This window comes from Colobus angolensis, unplaced genomic scaffold (genome assembly GCF_000951035.1).
Source record: "Colobus angolensis palliatus isolate OR3802 unplaced genomic scaffold, Cang.pa_1.0 Scaffold230, whole genome shotgun sequence".
In the NCBI taxonomy this organism is placed as follows: Eukaryota; Metazoa; Chordata; class Mammalia; order Primates; family Cercopithecidae; genus Colobus; species Colobus angolensis.
In genome coordinates, this window is record NW_012115489.1 from 6556322 (window position 1) to 6577003 (window position 20682).

Consider the following 20682-nt stretch of genomic DNA (forward strand, 5'->3'; position numbering starts at 1 on the left):
CTAAAATTTTATTTTTCAGCAAAAATTTTACTCTTGAGCAGTTTATGTTTTTCCTAAAATTTTTATTTAAATATAATCATAACTTCTGGGATACAATGATGCCCCAAATAGTTGTTCTTTAAGAAACATTAAGGGAAGGGGAACATCACACACTGGGCTTATCATGGGGAGGGGGGAGGGGGGAGGGATTGCATTGGGGAGTTATACCTGATATAAATGATGAATTGATGGGTGCTGACGAGTTGATGGGTGCAGCACACCAACATTGCACAAGTATACATATGTAACAAACCTGCACGTTATGCACATGTACCCTAGAACTTAAAGTATAATAAAATAAAAAATAAAAAAAAAGAAACATTAAGGTTATTGTAATATAGTTAGTAAAATGAGAAAATACATTTGCACATTTTATTATTTTCTATCCTGGTTTTAAAAAATGCTTTGGCAAAACTCTACTTGATAATGAGTAGAAATGATCACATTCTAAGGTTATAAGTAATGGGAAGGAGTTGTTGGAAGTCACAGATGTTAAAGATGGACAGACTGAACTTGAGTTTTAGGAGTTAATTCCTGTGGAAACAGAAGCCAACTTTGGGAACTTTAAGCAGATTTGCTGGAAGAAGCTGTCATGCTCCTACATTTATCGATTTATTTTATGCCTAAGAAGCTGACTGTAAATGGGTGAAAGATGTCACTCTTTGGGGTCTTCAATTTCTACTCCCTGCACCTTTTTGTGTAGAAATCCCTCCTGCCTCCCCTCTGAAGCTTATAGAAGGAAAATAACAAAAGTCGAATACCATTTTTTCTGATCTTTGACTCTTCTAGAGTGCTTGAAAATGTTCGTATCATGCGACCCTTGATTAGATGGCCATAGTAGCAAGGAACAACCTCTTATCCCTACTCTCATATCTGAAGATCTTCAAGGAATGCAGAAATTAAACGTGTCTCTTTTACATTTTTTCCCCCAGACTTTGGTTCAGTAGAAGAAAAGAAATGTAAATCCTCAGGTTGGAGCTTTGTCATTAAGTTTTCAAGTCATGGATGCAAGGAACTGGAAAAGGCTTTAAAAGCTTCTTCAGGTAAATGAAAAAAGAGCAATTTGCATTGCAAGCTTAACTTCTTTTTTTTTAACTTTTAAGTTCAGGGGTACATGTGAAGTTATGTAGGTAAACTTGTGTCATGGGGCTTTGTTGTACAGATTATTTTGTTACCCAGGTATTAAGCCTAGTACCCACTATTTTTTCCTGATCTTCTCCCTCCTCCTACTCTGCACTCTCCAAAAGGCCCCAGTGTGTGTTGTTCACCTATTTCCATATGTTCTCATCATTTAGCTCCTGCATATGTGTGAAAACATGCAATGTTTAGTTTTCTTTTCTTGCTTTAGTTCACTAAGAATAATGGCTTCCAGCTCCATCCATGTCTCTGCAAAGGACATGATCTTATTCTTTTTCTATGGCTCCATAGTATTCTATGATGTATATGCACCACATTTTCTATATCCAGTGTATTATTGATGGGCATTTAGATTGATTCCATGTCTTTGCTATTGTGAATAATTACAAGCTTAACCTCTACTCCAGTCTTCTATTGTTAATTCTTGATCTCCAAAACTTTTGAGGCTTTATCAGGTGTTCTACTTTGTGTTTTAAAAAAATCTATTTGGTAATTTTTGCCTCTGCTCTCTCTTTCATATGTCATGGTAGTGAGACATCACACAGGTTACGGAGTTCACCAGGTTCTCTCCTCTGTATTATAAATATGTTATCAGTGTGCAGCACTTTTCTCCCTTATGATGATTGGCAAACAAGCCTAGACAAGTGACATTATCAAGAGACGATTCAGTTTCATTTGCTGACATGGCTACTCCGTGGAGGTCAGGTTTTTGGTGTATGCTGGTTGGCAGTGGAGACGGAGGAAAGGTGGTATGCTAGTCTTTGGGTGATTGAAGAGGGACTGAAAGGGTAAACTGATCTATACTGTGAAGGTACCATGTTAAGGAGTTTGGATTTCATTCTGATGGCTATCGGGTTCCGTTAAAAGATTTAATACATGGAGTGATGAAATAAGAGATTACCTAAGTAAAGTTGTAGAGAAGAGTGGAGAAAGAAACATTTGGCAGGATTGGAAAACAAGAGATGGAAAGTAAAGGAGGAGTGAGGTCAACAGAGTGAAGATAAGGACCAAAAAATGTTCACTGGATTTGGTGATTAACACTTAGTTGCTGCTTTTGAGAAGTGTCTGTTCATGTCTTTTGTCCATTTTTAATGGGGTTATTTATTTTTTTTGTTAAGTTGTTTAAGTTCCTTATAGATTCTGAATATTAGACTTTTATCAGAAGCATAGTTTGCAAATATTTTTTCCAATTTTGTAGGTTGTCTGTTACACATTGATAGTTTCTTTTGCTGTGCAGAAGCAGAAACAGGAAACCGAATACTGCATGTTCTTACTTTTAAGTGGGAGTTAAACATTGGGTGCTTATGGACATAAAAATGGCAACAATTGTCACTGGGGAGTGCTAGACAGGAGAGGGAGGGAGGAATCAAGGGTTGAAAAACTAACTGTTGGGTACTTACGCTCACTACCTGGGTGTTGGGATCAATCGTACTCCAAAGCTCAGTATCACATAATCCACCCAGGTAACAAACCTGAACATGTACCCCATGAATCTAGAATAAAGGTTGAAAAGAAAGTTACTTTTAAAGGAAGAGATTCCCTAGTATAGTAGGTCTGGAGGTGAGACTGCATTTCATTGTGTGAGGCCATAGACTGAGCAGTATCAGAGCTTAAATCCTCTTGGGGTAATGGCAAAAGTGGACACTGACCCATGTGTCATAGCTCTAGGTGAAGAAGCAGGGATTCTTGGGATATTGGTAGATGAGTGCAAGAAGGAGGAAGATGAGTAGTAAAACCTGGTTTATGTACTCATTCACTTGCTTCATTCATCAATTATTTATGGAGTCTGTGGTATGTGTCAGGAATTGTTTTAGACACTCAAGATATAGCTGTGAATATGCCAGAGAAAGTGCTTGTCTTCATGGAGTTGACATGTCAGAGGAGGAAAAGGTTTTGAATGAAGTGGAAAAAGAAGGATCTGAACATAGAAATGGAAGTGAGAGCTTTGAGAAGATGTTGACATCAGTCCTCAGCTGGGCTGGCAGTTGGAAGCCGCTTACCAATTTTATTTTATTTCACATTTAATGAACACGGGGCACCTACTATGTGCCAGCACAATTTTAAGTGATTTTCAAAAATTAACCAGTGTACTCCTCCTACCTACGTGTTAAGTGTTATTCATATTCACATTTTACAGACAGGGACACTGAGGCCCAGAAATGTTGTCCAAGATTATAGTTCACAAGAAATATTTATGAAATGCAAATGCATAAAATCTGGCTTTACAGTCTGGGGTCTTGACTGTTGCACTGGGCTGCCTTTTCTAGGGGAAAAGAGTTAGCTGGAACAGAGAGCTCACTGGGGTACGGAAAGGGAGGCTAAAGCCTTAAAAAAGCAACGTAATGGTAGAATCTGTAATTCTTAAATAGGTGTGCTGGCTAAGGCAGTGATTCTCAAACTTTAGTATGCAAGACGATTACCTGGGGGATTCTCTTAAAATGCTGATTCCCAAGGTTGTTCATTCTCTCAGATATTCTCCTGTAGGTCTTGGTGTGGGCTAAGAAATCTGCAGTTCCCTCAGATGATTGTGATTCAGTAATACAGGGATGGGACTTTGTGATTCACTGCATTGGAAAGGGTAACTATGTATATATTTAAAACACAGCTAAGAATGAAGATGAGGAAGCATCAGGTAATTTGTTAAAACTATGAAGATTTACAGGCACAGAAAGTCAAATATTGCATGTTCTCATACGTGAAAGCTAAAAAAATTGATCTTATGGAGAGAGTAGAACGATAGTTATCAGAAGGTGGGGAGGAGGAGGGGTCAATGAAGAGAGGTTGCTTAATGGGTATAAACCTGTAGTTAGGTACAAGGAATAAATTCGGCCAGATGCCACCTGCAATCCCAGCACTTTGGCAGGCTGAGGCGGGTGGATCATGAGGTCAAGAGATCGAGACCATCCTGGCCAACAAGGTGAAACCCCGTCTCTACTATAAATACAAAAAATTAGCTGGGTGTGGTAGCACATGCCTATAGTCCCAGCTACTCGGGAGGCTGAGGCAGGAGGATTGCTTGAACCTGAGAGGCGGAGGTTGCAGTGAGCTGAGATAGTGCCACTGCACTCCAGCCTGGTGACAGAGCAAGACTCTGTCTCAAAAAAAAAAAAAAAAAAAAGGAATAAATTCTAGTGTTTGACAGCACAGTCAGGTGGCTATAGTTAACGATAATTTACTGTATATTTTAAAATAGCTAGAAGACAAGATTTGAAATGTTCTCAACACAAACAAATGATAAGGTGATGGATATCCTAAATATCCTGATTTGATCATTACATATTCTATGCATGTATCAAAATATCACATGCACCCCATAAATATGTACATTATGTAAAAATAAAAAATAAAACAGCAAAAAAAAAAACACTGTCAGGCTTTAATGATTTCTGAATATGAGTACAATATGATCATTTTATGAAACTGCAAAATTTGGACAGTTACAAGGAAATGAAAATCACTCAAAATCTGATCTGCCAGATTGGAAATTTCTTGTCAGGAACATTACAAATGGAGATAAAGTATTTCTAAATATATGAGGCACATAAATGGGAAAAAAGCTTCCATTAGCATTTCACACTTTTCAGAACACTTTTCATGTGTTAAGTAATAGATTCCTGTTAGTTAACAGCTTATTTTACTCATTGTTAGTATACCAGATGCAATAAACTGTTTTCCTTCCGATATTTTATTATGAAAATTTTAAAACACATAGACAAGAATGTTGTAATAAATACCCATATACCCATTTCCTATATATAATTAGCATTTTGTAATTTTACTACATATATTATTTATAATATTGACTGATTATTTGAAATATATATTATGTATTTAAAGTGTTTATAATATTTGCTGAACTATTTGGAAGTTTCAGATATCATAACACTTCATCACTAAATATATGCATGTATCATCTAAGAAGAACATTCTCTTGCATAATGTGATACTCACACTAAAAATATAAAGAGTACGAACAGTAATTCCCTAATATCATCTACTCTCAGGCAAGAGTTGTTTTTCTTTTTAAAAAAATATACCTTAGTTTTGGCTGGGCGCAGTGGCTCACGCCTGTAATCCCAACACTCTGGGAGTCTGAGGCAGTCAGATGACTTGAGGCCAGGAGTTTGAGACCAGCCTGGCCAACCTGGTGAAACCCCATCTCTACTAAAAATACAAAAATTAGCCAGGTGTGGTGGCATACACCTATAGTCCTAGCTACTCAGGAGGCTGAGACAGGAGAATTGCTTGAACCCGGGGGGCAGAGGTTGCAATGAGCATGCCACTGCACTCCAGCCTGGGCTACAGAGTGAGACTCTGTCTCAAAAAAACATATATATATAAAAAAAAAAAGAGAAAACCACCAAAAATAAAATAAATATACCTTAGTTTTTAGAGCAGTTTTAGGTTCACAGCACAGTTGAGTGCAAAGTACAGAGAGTTCCTGTATATCCTTTGCTCCCACACAGGCAAAGCCTTCCCCACTGTCAACATCTCCCATCAGAGTGGAACATTTGTTACAGTGGATGAACTTACATTGACACATTGTCATCCAAAGTCCATAATTTACATTAGGGCTCATTCTTGGTGTTGAGCATTTAATGACTTTTGAGAAATGTATAATGACATGTGCCCACCATTGTAGTATTATACAGAACAGTGTCACTGCCCTGAATATCCTTTGTGCTTTGCCTATTCATCCCTCCCTTCTTCCTGGCCACAATTTGTCTTTTGACTGTTTCCATAGTTTGACTTTTTCCAGGATGTCACAGAGTTTGATAGATTTTTTCTTAATACTCGATAGACTTTTCACTTTTCATTTGCTTTCTTCTGTATAGGAACCCAAAACAATGTGTTGCGAGGAGACCCGTTCATCAGAGGGGGAGGTGCAGGCTTCATATCTGGCCTTAGTTACCTAGAGCTGGACAATCCTGCTGGAAACAAAAGGCGATATTCTGCCTGGGCAGAATCTGTGACCAATTTTCCTAAAGTCATAAAACAAAAGGTATATCATGCTTTGTTTAAAGCAATAGGAAGCCGTCATGTTTATTTGCATGAGGAAAAGGAAGGTGGTTAAATCAAGATGGTTAAACAGACATGGCTGTAATTAGCATTTTCTGTATCCCAATGATATTTTGTAGAGTAAAATGAATGAACACATAATAATGAGAAACAGAAGGTGCGTTATTCAATTTCTGTTGCAAATGTTAAATGTCTTGAAACTTCCAAGAGAAATTAACGACAAAATTTGCATTTTTAACTTTTGATCTAAGTTTGGTTATGTTTTCCTTGGTCCCTAATTCAGAGGAGTTATAGATTCTTGCCAGGGGAAGGCATGTAGGTTTGCCTTCTGTTATGTTCCTATCACCTTTCTTTGTGTGGCCATGGCTCGTGGGCTCCTGAAGTCATACAAATTACGATAGTAACAAGTTGGCTGGCAGAATTTTAAGATGTTTTATTGTTATCATCAGTTCTTTTATACTGCAACATACATGTTTCTAAAAATCATTGAGCTATGCAAAATTGCACAATAAAGGGCTTATAGAAAAAAAATCAGGTTAGAGACACAGCACTGAAATTTATCATCTGTGACACTCATATGAAAAAGATAGGTGCCAACAAAAATAGTTGCCTGGTTTTATACATGTTAAATTATTAAAAATGTGTCTATACTACAATAAGTGTGGTGCATTACTTAGAAAAAGACCTGAAGCTTTCCGGGTGCTAGAAGGGTTACGGCTTGTGAGTTACCGTGAAGTGGTAGAAGAACAGCAGTCAGAAACCCGACAGACATTTGTAACAGCAGATGTGAACAGGTATAGTTTATAATGCAGGAAGTGAACTGACGTAGATGTTGAGGGGTGAGTGTCTGTGTTTGTCCTCGCACATGAGTACGCATGAGTTTTGTGTATTCCTGTGTGGCTTGTTTCAGCTGTGTGAAACATTTTGTGTTCCCCCTGTGTTTCATGTGGACATAGTTGTACATAAGAAAACCCCAAATCTGTGCTATGCTCAGAATTTTCACAGTATATCAATCTCAATAGAAAAAATTCACCTTATCAAAACAAACATTATAGCAGAACCGATTCTATGGTCTATTCCCTGTGTGAAAGTCAATGTCCCAGGCAAAGCCTGATTTTCAGAGATACATTTTATAAACTCAAAAATTGCAATAGGTCCTCAAGTACCCTCCTAACCCCCATACAGTACCCATTTGTTTCCAAATACGGGTGAGGGAGGGAGGATGAATTTTTCCCAGAAAGTCTTATCTTAAAGGACCATCTGTTAATATTTAAAACGGCCTATATTCATTGTCAGCATCCCATACAAATCTTTAGAAACTCTTGGTTAGATTAAATTACTGATTAGAGAAAGACACATGTTCTTTAACAGTGTCTACGTACTTTTCCACATAGGACTATAAATTTTCATATTTATGCTAACTTTTTAGTAGGGCAAAAAAGGAACCGAGAAAGAAAAGGCACTATGTAGGTACAGGTATATGGCGATGCAAAGCCATTGTGTTCGAAAGAGCTTGGGCTCTCAGGAACCAATGGTACGTATCTCTTCCCAGTTCAGGCACCATGGTGGTAGCCTGAAATTGACTATGGTGAGAGTAGCTACACTGCAGAAACTGGTAAATGCTATAACGCAGAGATGTTTTTGTTCCTGGGAGAGCAGACTGTTAAAGTTGAGTTAGTACATCTGTGATTTCAAAGTTGCTTTTCTTCTGAAATAGCCAACGCAGAGTAATAATGTTTACCTGTTTTAAATTTCTCCTTGAGGAAAGAATCCATGATTTCCACTAAGAGATACGTTAAATCTCTCAGTCAGGAAATTTAATTCTAAATTCAATTTCACTTGCTTCTTTGCTGTAATTTAAGTACATTTCCTTTTCTTCTGTCTTCAATAGGGGTGGTAATATATTATCTTCAAAATAATCTTCCATTAACTAGAAAATGAATGACCTGTTTTATTTTATTTTATTTTATTTGAGACAGAGTTTCACTCCTGTTGCTCAGGCTGGAGTGCAATGGCACAATCCTGGCTCACCGCCAACTCTGCCTCCCAGGTTCAAGTGATTCTCCTGCCTCAGCCTCCTGAGTAGCTGGGATTACAGGCATGAGCCACCAAACCTGGCTAATTTTGTATTTTTAGTAGAGACGGGGTTTCTCCATGTTGGTCAGGCTGGTCTCGAACTCCCTACCTCAGGTGATACCCCCTGCCATAGCCTCCCAAAGTGCAGGGATTATAGGTGTGAGTCATAGCGCCTGACCTGTTTTTTTTTTTTTTTAATCTTATGTATGCACAAAAGATACATAAAAAATTCTTCCCCCATCTGACCCTAATTTTCCCTGTTTGTCTTGATTTTGTTGCAAAGAGAGTGCACTGTTTTCTTTTGTATTTGAATAAAAAACAATTGTAACAAACTTACCAGTGGCTTTTGATTTTGTTTTAATGAGAGTCGTGCCTAAACATGAAAAGCAAAATATTCTTGCCTAAATTGCTGATTACTGACTATGATGTCTTTATTTCTATAGCTGACACCTTTACATGAGCTGGTAAAGGAAGTACCTTGTGCCTCTGTGAAAAAACTGTACCTGAAACGGGCTCTTGAAGAGTATCTGGATGAATTTGACCCCTGTCATTGCCGGCCTTGTCAAAATGGTGGTTTGGCCACTGTTGAGGGGACCCATTGTCTGTGCCATTGCAAACCATACACATTTGGTGCGGCGTGTGAGCAAGGAGTCCTCGTAGGGAATCAAGCAGGTCAGTGGGGTGAATTTTCTCTAGTCACCCTGTACACACTGAAAGGGAATTACTTTGTTTCTCTGCTCCTTGAGATGCTTCATCTTTGAAGAGATGAAGTCTCAAATGAATTTGGAATCCTCCTTCCCTTTCTTACTTTCAGATTATAGCTACTGTGATTAAGGCTCTTTGCTGTTATCTCTATTTATCCATCTGAACTAACAGCCCCACTGTGCCCTCCACTTCCCATTCTCTATTGGAAGAGTTACGATTAAAACACCTTCATCCTCTGTAATTATCTCAGTAAAATTTTGCTGTAACAAAGGTCTGTGGAATTTGTAGATTTGCGTTGCCTAACCTTTCTGATGGCATGATCTTTGAAACATTTCTATTTCTATTCTGTATGATGTACTATCAATCACTTACAAATATTTGTTGAACATCTGCTTTGTGCTCTACAATGTACATGGTGCTTCAAGCACTTGGTACAGGGCTATGTGAAATTGACTTTATGAGTAGTCAAAGTATGACCACAATCGATATACTTTTGTTTCTATATTTGTTTACATGTCTGTCTCTTCTAGAACACTCATTACTTAAGGTCAGGGTTGTTTGATTCCTTTCTTTATTCCCAGAGCTTGACAAAAGGCTTGATTCATAGAAGTCACTCAATGAATGATAAATGAATAAATATAAGACTAGACTAAAGAAGCTTATAGACAAGCATTATAAAGGCATCTTTATCCCCAAATGTCTCTCCAAGTGGCCTGTTCTGGTAAATTAAAATTGTACAACTGTGATTCATTCCTTTGTGGATTGGATTTCCCCTTATCTGTTAAAATGGAAGCACCCTGTTCTGCTATCTAATTAAATAGAATGGTAACAGATTTCCTGCCCACCTCCATTCACTGTTGTGAGAAGTAAATAAATGATACAATGTACATAAAAGTGCTTTGAAACAGTTGTAAAATTATCAACAAATAAAGGATATTATTGCAAGAGGTTCACTAAGGCAACCTTAATATGGACATTCCTAGTCTATGTGTAGAGCCATTCTGAACATTGTAGAAAACCTCAATGAAGGTGAAGGTAATCAATATCCAGAATGACCTCTTCCTCCAGTTAACTCGTTAGCAGGAAGCATAGCACTAAGTTCCCAAGTCCTCTTTAAGAACTTATTGATCAACCTCTTTCTCATCTTGTAGGAGGGGTTGATGGAGGTTGGAGTTGCTGGTCCTCTTGGAGCCCCTGTGTTCAAGGGAAGAAAACAAGGAGCCGAGAATGCAATAACCCACCTCCCAGTGGGGGTGGGAGATCCTGCACTGGAGAAACAACAGAAAGCACACAATGTGAAGACGAGGAGCTGGAGCACTTGAGGTAATGGAGACCCGACCCCCTGGCAGTTGCATAGAACACAGTGCCCTCTTCAGTTAGCATGGAACACGTGATTGCTGCTGTGGAGAGATAGAGAGATAAAGAAGTTCAATGGCTATTTTTACCAGGGACTGCTTTGTCCCTTAGCACTAGGGTGAGTTGAAGGAGCTTGCTCTGTGTGCTTCAGGTTTTCCTGAAACAAGTGTTACAAAAGGCTGGGTAATTGGGAAGTAGTCCAGCTGAGTGGATACGATCATTCAATCATTTGTTTTGGCCACCTACTTGCTGTGTGACTTTGGGCAAGTTACTGGCCACATCTCTAAAATTAGCATGATAATAGCTGATAAACTGATACTAAGATTATCTGTTTATTGTGATTGTCAGAATTAAATGAGATTAGCACCCAAAGTGATTACTAAGCATTCATTAAAGTTTGTATTACTTTTCAGATATACCATTCTTACTCATTTATTTTTTGGATTAAGCATAGAGCCAGTTGCTTGAGATGGAGAATATCTTGGTGGGTGAACCCAGTAGCCTGGCACTAACTTCCCATTTGTCAGGACCTTGCAAAACTCATCTCAGAAATGCTCAGTTGATGAATCATAGCCCTGGGTCAGAATTCTTTACGCCGCACTCTACATTCTCCTTAGTAATTTTTGCAGACTGGAGTTGGCAATATGTTCTAGTAAGATAATTCGAAGGTCATGTGAATTGAAGAAAGAGATGAGGTGTTTGGGTATCTGGTAGAAGCATAGGGAGGTGGGAAGCCTTATTCCTAAATCTTCGGTGCCTTGTAATCCAGCATTCATCAGTATATCTTGACTGAGGAAGCTGACAGGCACGTGAATTATGGTGGGAAGAGGATGCTGGCTGCTGTACTCATGTTTCTGGGAGGATGAGGGTCTGGGAGGAGATCTCTGAAAGGATGCATTTTTCCTGCTTTTCAACATAAAGCTAGGGGGAGAGGCACATCCTAAGAAAGGCATTGAAGAGATTTTTCACTCTTGGTGCTCAGGGGAGGGGAAGTGCCTTCCTTCTCAGTACAAATAGGAAAATTAAACTTGCCACAGTTTCCTCAAAGTGTGGCAAGATTATAAGGAACTCAGCTGAGAAGGAGGCCACACTCCCAGTCTATTTGTACTGCTTTCTCTCAGATTTTGTGTTTCTGGAGTGGAGATAATATTAGTGTTATTTTGACCTTAGAGGCAGTCTTGAAAACCACTGTTTAATGACAGATGTCATCGTTATCAGTATCTTTATTACAGGCTCCCTCAAGAGATGGTCATAGTGATGGTAAAGTGTCAGGATTGGCATTTGTGGGATGATATTAGGACTTCTGTTCTCCCATCTTGCTTTTACATTTAAGATTTACTCCAAGCCTTACTAAAACTTGCCTTCACCAAATAATGTGCTTTCAGTTATACATGTTCAGAAAAAAATGTAGACACTAAGACTTCCTATTTCTCTGTTGCCTTGTGAGAGGTAGAAGGTGCACAATTGTAGGAGCCTAATTGACTAGATGTAAATCCAGCTTTGATATTTATTAGTTCATAATCTTGGACAAGTTATTCAAACTTTCTGTGCCATTGTTTTTTCCATGTATCTCATGGTGTTGCTGTATGAATTGAGATAATGCACATGTGCAGAGCAGCTGCCATGGTGCCTGACATATAGTAAATGCTTAGTAAAAGCTAGTTATAATTTTGTGTTACCTCTCTTTTGGGGTCACTAACTGTAATTAATTACCTTCTTTTTTTTTTTTTTTTGAGATGGAGTCTCACTCTGTTGCCCAGGCTGGAGTACAGTGGTGGGATCTCAGCTCACTGCAATCTCTGCCTCCCAAGCTCAGGAGATTCTCCTGTTTCAGCCTCCTAGGTAGCTGGTATTACAGATGTGCATCACTGTACCTGGCTAATTTTTGTAGTTTTAGTAGAGATTGGGTTTCACCTTGTTGCCAGGCTAGTCTCGGAACTCCTGACCTCAGGCTATCTGCCTGTCCTGACCTCCCAAAGTGCTGGGATTACAGGCAGGAGCTGTCGCGCCTCGTCCAATACCTTATTTTCAATACAGAATTAATTCTGTATTAAATGAATTTCAGACCCAAACAGCAAGAGGAAAAGTAGGTTTTGAAGCAGATGACCTCTAGGAAGCAGAAAGTACTATGTTGGCCAAGAGACTTTCTTTTTCTTTTCATTCTTTCTGTTTGTTTTTCATACTACTGACCCAGCAGCTATTGAAATCACTGTCTTTTGTTAGCTTGAGTTTATGTTTGAGTTTTCTACCACAGGATGTAAGCAGATATTTGGTTCTGAGAATGACAGAAATATTACACCAATGTACTTAAATGAATGGAGTTCCTTCAGATACAAAGGAGAAATCCAATGTAATGCAAAATAATTATTATACTGTGCAAATCAATCACATTAATTCCTTTTTTGTTTCTTCCAGGTTGCTTGAACCACATTGCTTTCCTTTGTCTTTGGTTCCAACAAAATTCTGTCCATCACCTCCTGCCTTGAAAGATGGATTTGTTCAAGTTGGTTATGAAAGATATTTTTTTCCTTTGTAATGCTCCAACTTCTATCTCTCTACTGAGCCCATAACCTATTCGCTTCTTTCATGGTGAAGCTGTGCAAAAAATAATTTATATGTGCGTATTAGTTTTAGTGGTGAGGGTTTTAGTGTGTGACTTTTTTCTCTGGCTCAAGGTGATCTGAACTCTGCAGAAGGCAGTGTATCTTCTGTGGTGTGGGAAATCAATACTGCCACTCAGTGAATCAAAAATGTAATCATGCCAGAGGGCTGCTAAACATTGCCACTGGAAACACCAAACTGCGAATCTACAAGCTTACTCTCTAACTTACAGAACTTCTCTTATTTTTGCCACTGAGAGAAGGATTTCCCCCCCTTCATAACTGTAGGCCCTGGGATGAAGTATTAGGTTTATTCCAGGAGCCAATAAGACAGTTAGCTAGTGTCTAGTGAGATATGCATCATTCTACTTTGAGCAATTGAACTTTCCTGTTCAGGAAAGAAGAGTAGTCATCTGCCATTTGTCATTCTAGGGACTTTTGTTGTTCTTGGCTTTTGGGACATTTTAGTTAATGCTACTCTCAGTCTTTATGATGAGGCTTTGGCCTGAAGCCCCAGTGGTGCCTTTTCATGGCTCACACAGGATATTGTTCTTGAGGACTCTCTCTATGTTACCAGCACTGCTTTGCTCACGAGGGATTTTGCTTTTCAAATCTCAGGCCCTTTACCATGCATTCACTGAAAATTTACTGAGGTTTCCCCAAATGTAGGCACTATTGGGAGATGAAAGTTGTATATTCGTGGTGTGTGTGTTTGTGGGGGGGTGGGGGGGTGGGAGAGAGAGAGAGGTAGAGAGAGAGAGAGAGAGAGAGAGAGAGAGAAAATGAACCTAGCATCTCTACCACCCATTCTGTCCTACCACAGTCACCATAATTCATGGAGTTCCTGAATGGAACATATGCTCAGAGAATAGGCCAAGCAAACTCATGCACGTTAGCAAGGCATGAGGCTGCTGTCCCTAACTGCAGTGCATATGGTGTCGTTTTAGGAGCCAAGAGTCCCAAATATTGCTCTATGGACTGGCTGCATCTGAATTACTCAGGGAACTTAAAACTAGAGATGACTGTTTCTCCCTTGTCCTCCACATTTTCTGATTTGATAGGTTGGGAGTACAGCCTGAGAGTCTACTTTTTTAATTTCTACAAGTGATTATGATATACAGCCATGTTTGTGCACTGTTGCATCAGACTTCCTCATATAAAAGTTTTTGTTTTGTTTTGTTTTTGCAAGGTAGAGGAAGGAATAGGATCATGAGTCAAAAGAGAAGATGTGCTCCTCCCCATTTCCCTCAAACCTCAGCATCAACCTGGCCCATTCTGTTTCCTACTAACTTCCACGATTGAGCCAGACTGAGCCAGGAAGTGCATACTGACAATGGGAAGGAGATACCAGGAAATCTTGTTTTATCCCTAAAGCAGAGCTGGTCAAGGCCTGAGCTCTAAGCCCTCTCCTAGGCTTGAGTTTTTTTCACCATCCCCTTGGATAGAAGAGAATGAGAAGGGTAAGGAAAGAGAGACCCCGAGTGAGTATGATTACCCTTCATTCCACCCCCAGGCTCAGACTTCAAATTCCTCCTTGCTTCAACATGAAAGCTCACTTCCTGGCATTATAGGCTAGTGAAATGTTCTTGAATCTGACCCAGCCCCAGCAGCATTCCATACATATGGTGTGGAGTAGGAGGTTAGAATGGGAGAAGATCAACATTATGCTTCCCCTAAAAGTTATCAGCGAGAAACTTAAACTTTCATGAACATACTAATTGGACTGGAAAATTTCTGGGTGTTCATGCTGGCATTTTGTAGGCAGTATTGTCAATGAACAGCTCATAATACCTTTTTTTTTTTTTTCAGAGAGTGACGGAGTCTTGCTCTGTCACCCAGGCTGGCATGCAGTGGCACTATCTAGCCTCACTGCAACCTCTGTCCCCCGGGTTCAAGTGATTCTCATGTCTCAGCTTCCTGAGTAGCTGGGACTACTGGCATGCACCACCGTGCCCTGCTAATTTTTGTATTTTTATTAGAGAAAGGGTTTTGCCATGTTGGCTGGGCTGGTCTCGAACTCCTGATCTCAGATGATCCACCTGCCTGGGCCTCCCAGAGTGCTAGAATTACAGTCATGAGCCACCATGCTCGGCCTGGTAATACCTTAACATGAAGAGCTGACTGACAAAGATGTTCTCCAAATCTGATAAAGAACTGATTTTTCCTAAAAGTAAAAGGAAAAGAAATTAATTGGACAGTGTCCAGATAATTTTAATAGAATGTAATTTTAGTAGAATGCTTAGTATAGTCCTTAGTATTTTGGGAGCAATCAATACATTATAGACAGTGGTATTAATAGTTTTATTTCAATTAATGGTGGTGCTAGTGTTATTGACTATATAGAGGAAAATGTTTTTATGGACACTTTTCTGAATCAGTTATTTAAATGCAGCTTGCCTGATGATTATGATTTATAGACCAAATGTACATAAAGAAAACTTTTGTTAATGCAAAATAGACAAACACTTTCCTTTTCTGTCTTTTACTTTTGTTTAGGATGAAGGTACAATGTTTCCTGTGGGGAAAAATGTAGTGTACACTTGCAATGACGGATACTCTCTTATTGGAAACCCAGTGGCCAGATGTGGAGAAGATTTACGGTGGCTTGTTGGGGAAATGCATTGTCAGAGTGAGTGGTGTCAGTTGTATATAATTTAAGATGAGAAAATTACGTGGAAGAGAATGAATCAAGATAAATAACACTCACCATATGGCCCATGTGTTGGCCTTCCTCTCCTGTAAGTCTGATATGATCCTGTTCAAGTTTTAGAAGCCACTTGAATAAGCCCTCCGCCTTCTCTAGTTGGTAATGTTTCCATTCAGTGAGGTCAATTTTATTGCAATATAAAACTTTCTGGTGCAAATTAGAATAGGCTAGGAAACTCTCTTTAGATGAAGACCATAAGGATATTCTTTAGAGTTCAGTTACTCAGGATGTACCACAATCAATCAACCTTGTTAAATGCTTTGCATCCTCTTCTGTTTGGAGATAGGCATCTGAATAATAGCTTCTGCATGCTGCACCACCCTAAAACTACTCTGGCTTCCATCTCACTTGCAATATAAGTTTGTCAGCAAATGAACAGGCCAAGCTGTAGGGATACATTTTTCCTAAATCAGTTGCTCTGTGCTATATGAGGAAAGCCCTAGTGTACACACACACATATATATATTTCTCCCTTTGGGAATATACCTATTGTGAAATTTCTGAGTAATTGGGTATTGATACATTGGGTATATATACATTTAGATTTAGTGGAGGCTGCCAGCCTTCCAAGTGGTTGTACTGATTTACATCTCTAGCATAATCTGATAAGTCAAGATTGCTTTATGTCCTTACATTTGATAGCATCAGCCATAGTGGTCAGTATATAGTGAGATATATATGTGTGTGTGTGTGTGTGTGTATATATTTGTTTTTTTTTTTGGAGACAGAGTTGCCCAGGCTGGAGCTCCCAGTGTGTGTGTGTGTATATATATTTGTTTTTTTTTTTTTTTTGGAGACAGAGTCTCACTCTGTTGCCATCTCAGCTCACTACAACCTCCACATCCCAGGTTCATGTGATTCTTGTGCCTTAGCCTCCCGAGTGGCTGGGACTACAGGTGTGTGCCAAAACACCCTGCTAATTTTTTGTATTTTTAGTAGAGGCAGGGTTTCACCACGTTGACCAGGCTAGTCTTGAAGTCCTGAACTGAGGCAATCCACCCATCTTGGCCTCCCAGAGTGCTGGGATTATAGGCGCAAGCCACTGTGCCCGGCCTATTTTTATATTTTTTCTAATGACTAATAATGTTAAGCTTGTTTTCGTGTTTGTTGGCCATTGGTTATATTCTTTGGAGAAATGGCTGCCCATGTCTTTTATCCATTAAAAATAATTGTTTTGCCTGTCTTTTTCTTATTTTTTAATTTAATTTTTTATTTAATTTTTTTTTTATTTCCATAGGTTTTTGGGGAACAGATGGTATTTGGTTACATGAGTAAGTTCTTTAGTGGTAATTGTGAGATTTTGGTGCACCCATCACTCAAGCAGTATGCACTGCACCCAATTTGTAGCCTTTTATCCCTTATCCCCTTCCCACCGTTTCTCCCTAAGTGCCCAAAGTCCATTGCATCACTCTTATGCCTTTGCATCCTCAGAGCTTAGCTCCCACTTGTGAGTGAGAACATACAATGTTTGGTTTTCTTCCTTCCTTCCTTCCCTTCCTTCCTTCCTCCCCTTCCTCCCTCCCTCCCTCCCTCCCTTCCTTCCTTCCTTCTTTCCTTCCTTTCTTTCTTTTTTTTGAGACAGAGTCTCTCTCTGTCACCCAAGCTGGAGTGCAGTGGCATGATCTCAGCTCACTGCAACCCCTGCCTCCTGGGTTCAAACGTTCAAACAATTCTCCTGCCTCAGCCTCCTGAGTAGCTGGGACTACAGGCACATAATGCCACAACCAGCTAATTTTTGTACTTTTAGTAGAGACAGAAGTACACTATGTTGGCCAGGATGGTCTTGAACTCTTGATCTCGTGATCTGCCTGCCTCGGCCTCCCAAAATGCTGGGATTACAGGTGTGAGCTACCTTTCCTGGCCCAATGTTTGGTTTTCAATTCCTGAGTTACTTCACTTAGAATAATAGTCTCCAGTCTCATCCAGGTTGCTGCGAATGCCATTAATTAATTCCTTTTTATGACTGAGTAGTATTCTGTCATATATATACACCACAGTCTTTTTATCCATTTGTTCATTGACTGATGGGCATTGTCTTTTACTTATTAATCTCTTTCTCTTTCTCTTTCTGTTGGAATCCTTAAGCAGAAACAAATGAAATACAATATGAATATAAATATTTGCTAGTTGGGAGTAATAAAGCCAGAAGTTTATTCTTAGAAAAGATTAATAAGAAACTTCTACTTGAAGGGCTTCTTTTCCTTTATTATGAATCTACTGATGAAACATTGTCCCAGTTTTTGTTTATCTAAAGTGTCTGTCTTTCACCTTGACTTTTCAAAGGATTTTTTTTTTTTTTTTTTTTTTTTTTAATTTTTTTTTTTTTTTTTTTTTTTTTTTGAGACAGAGTCTCGCTTATCACCAGGCTGGAGTGCAGTGGCGTGATCTCGCCTCACACTGACCTCCGCCTCCTGGGTTCAAGCGATTCTCCTGCTTCAGCCTCCTGAGTAGCTTGGACTACAGGCGTGTACCACCATGCTCAGCTAATTTTTGTATTTTTAGTAGAGATAGGGTTTCACCAGCCTGGATGGTCTCTCCATCTCTTGACCTCGTGATCTATCCACCTTGGCCTCCTAAAGTGTTGAGATTACAGGCATGAGCCACCACGCCTGGCCAGGATATTTTTATTAGGTAGGACATTCTAAGCTAGCAGTTACTTTTTATTTTAATTAATTAATTAATTAATTTATTTTTGAGACGGAGTTTCATTCTTGTCTCCCAGGCTGGATTGCAATGGTGCATTCTTGGCTCACTGCAACCTCTGCCTCCCAGGTTCAAGTGATTCTCCTGCCTCAGCCTCCTGAGTAGCTGGGATTACAGACGCCCACCACCACACCCAGCTAATGTTTGTATTTTTAGTAGAGACAGGGTTTCTTCATGTTGGCCAGGCTGGTCTCAAACTCCTGACCTCAGGTGATCCCCACCCCTTAGCCTCCCAAAGGGCTGGGATCCCAGGCATGAGCCACCATGCCTGGCTGCTAGCAGTTATTTTTTTAAAGTCATTTGAAGATATTATTAATATTACATTGCCCTCTGACAATTGTTTTCTAGGGAGAAGTCAACTTTTAGTCTTGCAATTTTTTCTTTGGAAATGATGCCTTTTCTCTCTGACCACTTTCAAGAAGATTATTATTAATTATTATTATTTTTTGCTTTTTCAATAAGTTTATTGTCCTTATCTGAAAAATCCTCATGAAAAATTGTTTGGTTTAGCTCTCAGGAGCCTGCTCCTGAGCTCTGAGGAAGCTTGCCTTATTTTGAGCTAACCTATCTTTCTTCTGGGCAAGTGACATTTTGGGAAGGTTCCACTTCTTTTTAACTTCTTTCTTGGTCTTCTTTTCATAGACTGGAATCTCTCATATAGCAGCATCAACTTTCTTGTACACCTCCTCCATCATGTCTGGAGTTATGCTGTTCTTTATGTATTGAGAGAACTTTTTCTTGTAAGCATCTTCACCTTCTTTCCTTAAGTAGTGCATGCAATCTGCAACATTCTGGCCCATGATGTGATTCCGGTGTAGTTCTGCATTTAATTTCTTGCTTTCAGAATCATAACCAGGGACATGTTTGGTATTGTGAGGGATAGATAAGCCTCTATCCACAGCTCCCTTTAGGGTGCTAAAAACTTTATTGCCACTGGTAGTTCTGGCCAGACCTGCATCCAGATAGCAGGTAAAGGCTCGCGGCTGACCATCAATACTTTTCACATTGTATTCATCTCCAACCACCTCCACTTGGCCTTTATAGATCCTGTCCATGCCAAACCTATTGAGAAGCCTGTGGTCCAGCAGCAGGCCAGTACAATATGCTTTAGCATCATTTGTCAGGCCAATCTTCACACCGTATTTTGGCAGTTTACGTGCATACACTGCACAGACTATCATGATACAGGACAAAGCATTCTGACAAATAATACCTCTGTTTGTTACACAAAGTATCATCCTGTATTTGGGTGTGCTGTATTTATTTTTATCCGGTATTACCAAGCATTTCCGAATATAGTAATCAGAAATAGTAATCTTGTCATCTTCTAAATTCATCTTCTAAATTTCACTTAGTATCTTTTAAAGTAGGCCTTATTATTAACAACTTTAACAAACCCCATCCTGTGGAACAGAGACCTGCATTTGTGGTTTTACAGAGACCTGCAGGCCCAGTAGTGCTAGGGTGGGAAAAGGGTATTATTTTTTATTTTTTATTTTTTTTGAGACAGAGTCTCACTCTGTCGCCCGGGCTGGAGTGCAGTGGCCGGATCTCAGCTCACTGCAAGCTCCGCCTTCCGGGCTTACGCCATTCTCCTGCCTCAGCCTCCCGAGTAGCTGGGACTACAGGCGCCCGCCACCTCGCCCGGCTAGTTTTTGTATTTTTTAGTAGAGACGGGGTTTCACAGTGTTAGCCAGGATGGTCTCGATCTCCTGACCTCGTGATCCACCCGTCTCGGCCTCCCAAAGTGCTGGGATTACAGGCTTGAGCCACCGCTCCCGGCCGCAAAAGGGTATTATTAATTATTTTTTGCTTTTGGTTTTCACCAGCAACTTTACTCTGGTGTTCCTAGGTATAATTTTCTTTACATTTTTCCTGGCTGATATTGAAAGCACTTATTGAACCTGTGCTTTAAGTCCTTTGTCAGTTTTAGACGATTACTTAACCATTACATCCTAAAACATTGCTTCTGTCCCATTCTTGCTCACTTGTCCTTGTGGCACACAAATTATACATTTTTTGGACCTATATATATATATATTTTATTATATTTTAAGTCCTAGGGTACATGTGCACAGCGTGCAGGTTTATTACATATGCATACATGTGCCATGTTGGTGTGCTGCACCCACCAACTCATCATTTACATTAGGTATATCTCCTAATGCTATCCCTCTATGCCCCGCTCCCCACAATAGGACCGGTGTGTGATGTTCCCCTTCCTGTGTCCAGGTGACCTCATTGATCAATTCCCACCTATGAGTGAGAACATGCGGTATTTGGTTTTCTGTTCTTGCTATAGTTTGCTGAGAATGATGGTTTCCAGCTGCATCCATGTCC

The 20682-nt window shown here is 39.6% G+C and overlaps 1 protein-coding gene and 1 pseudogene across 1 annotated transcript in view; one reads left to right on the plus strand and one right to left on the minus strand.

Moving 5' to 3' along the window:
• The window catches only part of C7 (complement component 7), an 81664-nt gene that overhangs the window by 41021 nt on the left and 19961 nt on the right, over positions 1–20682 (plus strand). The window contains exons 9-14 of the mRNA XM_011944418.1: positions 972–1082; positions 6012–6178; positions 8715–8943; positions 10128–10299; positions 12748–12835; positions 15429–15561. Of these exons, the coding sequence (XP_011799808.1) occupies positions 972–1082; positions 6012–6178; positions 8715–8943; positions 10128–10299; positions 12748–12835; positions 15429–15561 (900 nt within the window). The remainder of the gene's footprint in view (positions 1–971; positions 1083–6011; positions 6179–8714; positions 8944–10127; positions 10300–12747; positions 12836–15428; positions 15562–20682) is intronic.
• LOC105513529 lies at positions 18849–19756 on the minus strand (annotated as a pseudogene).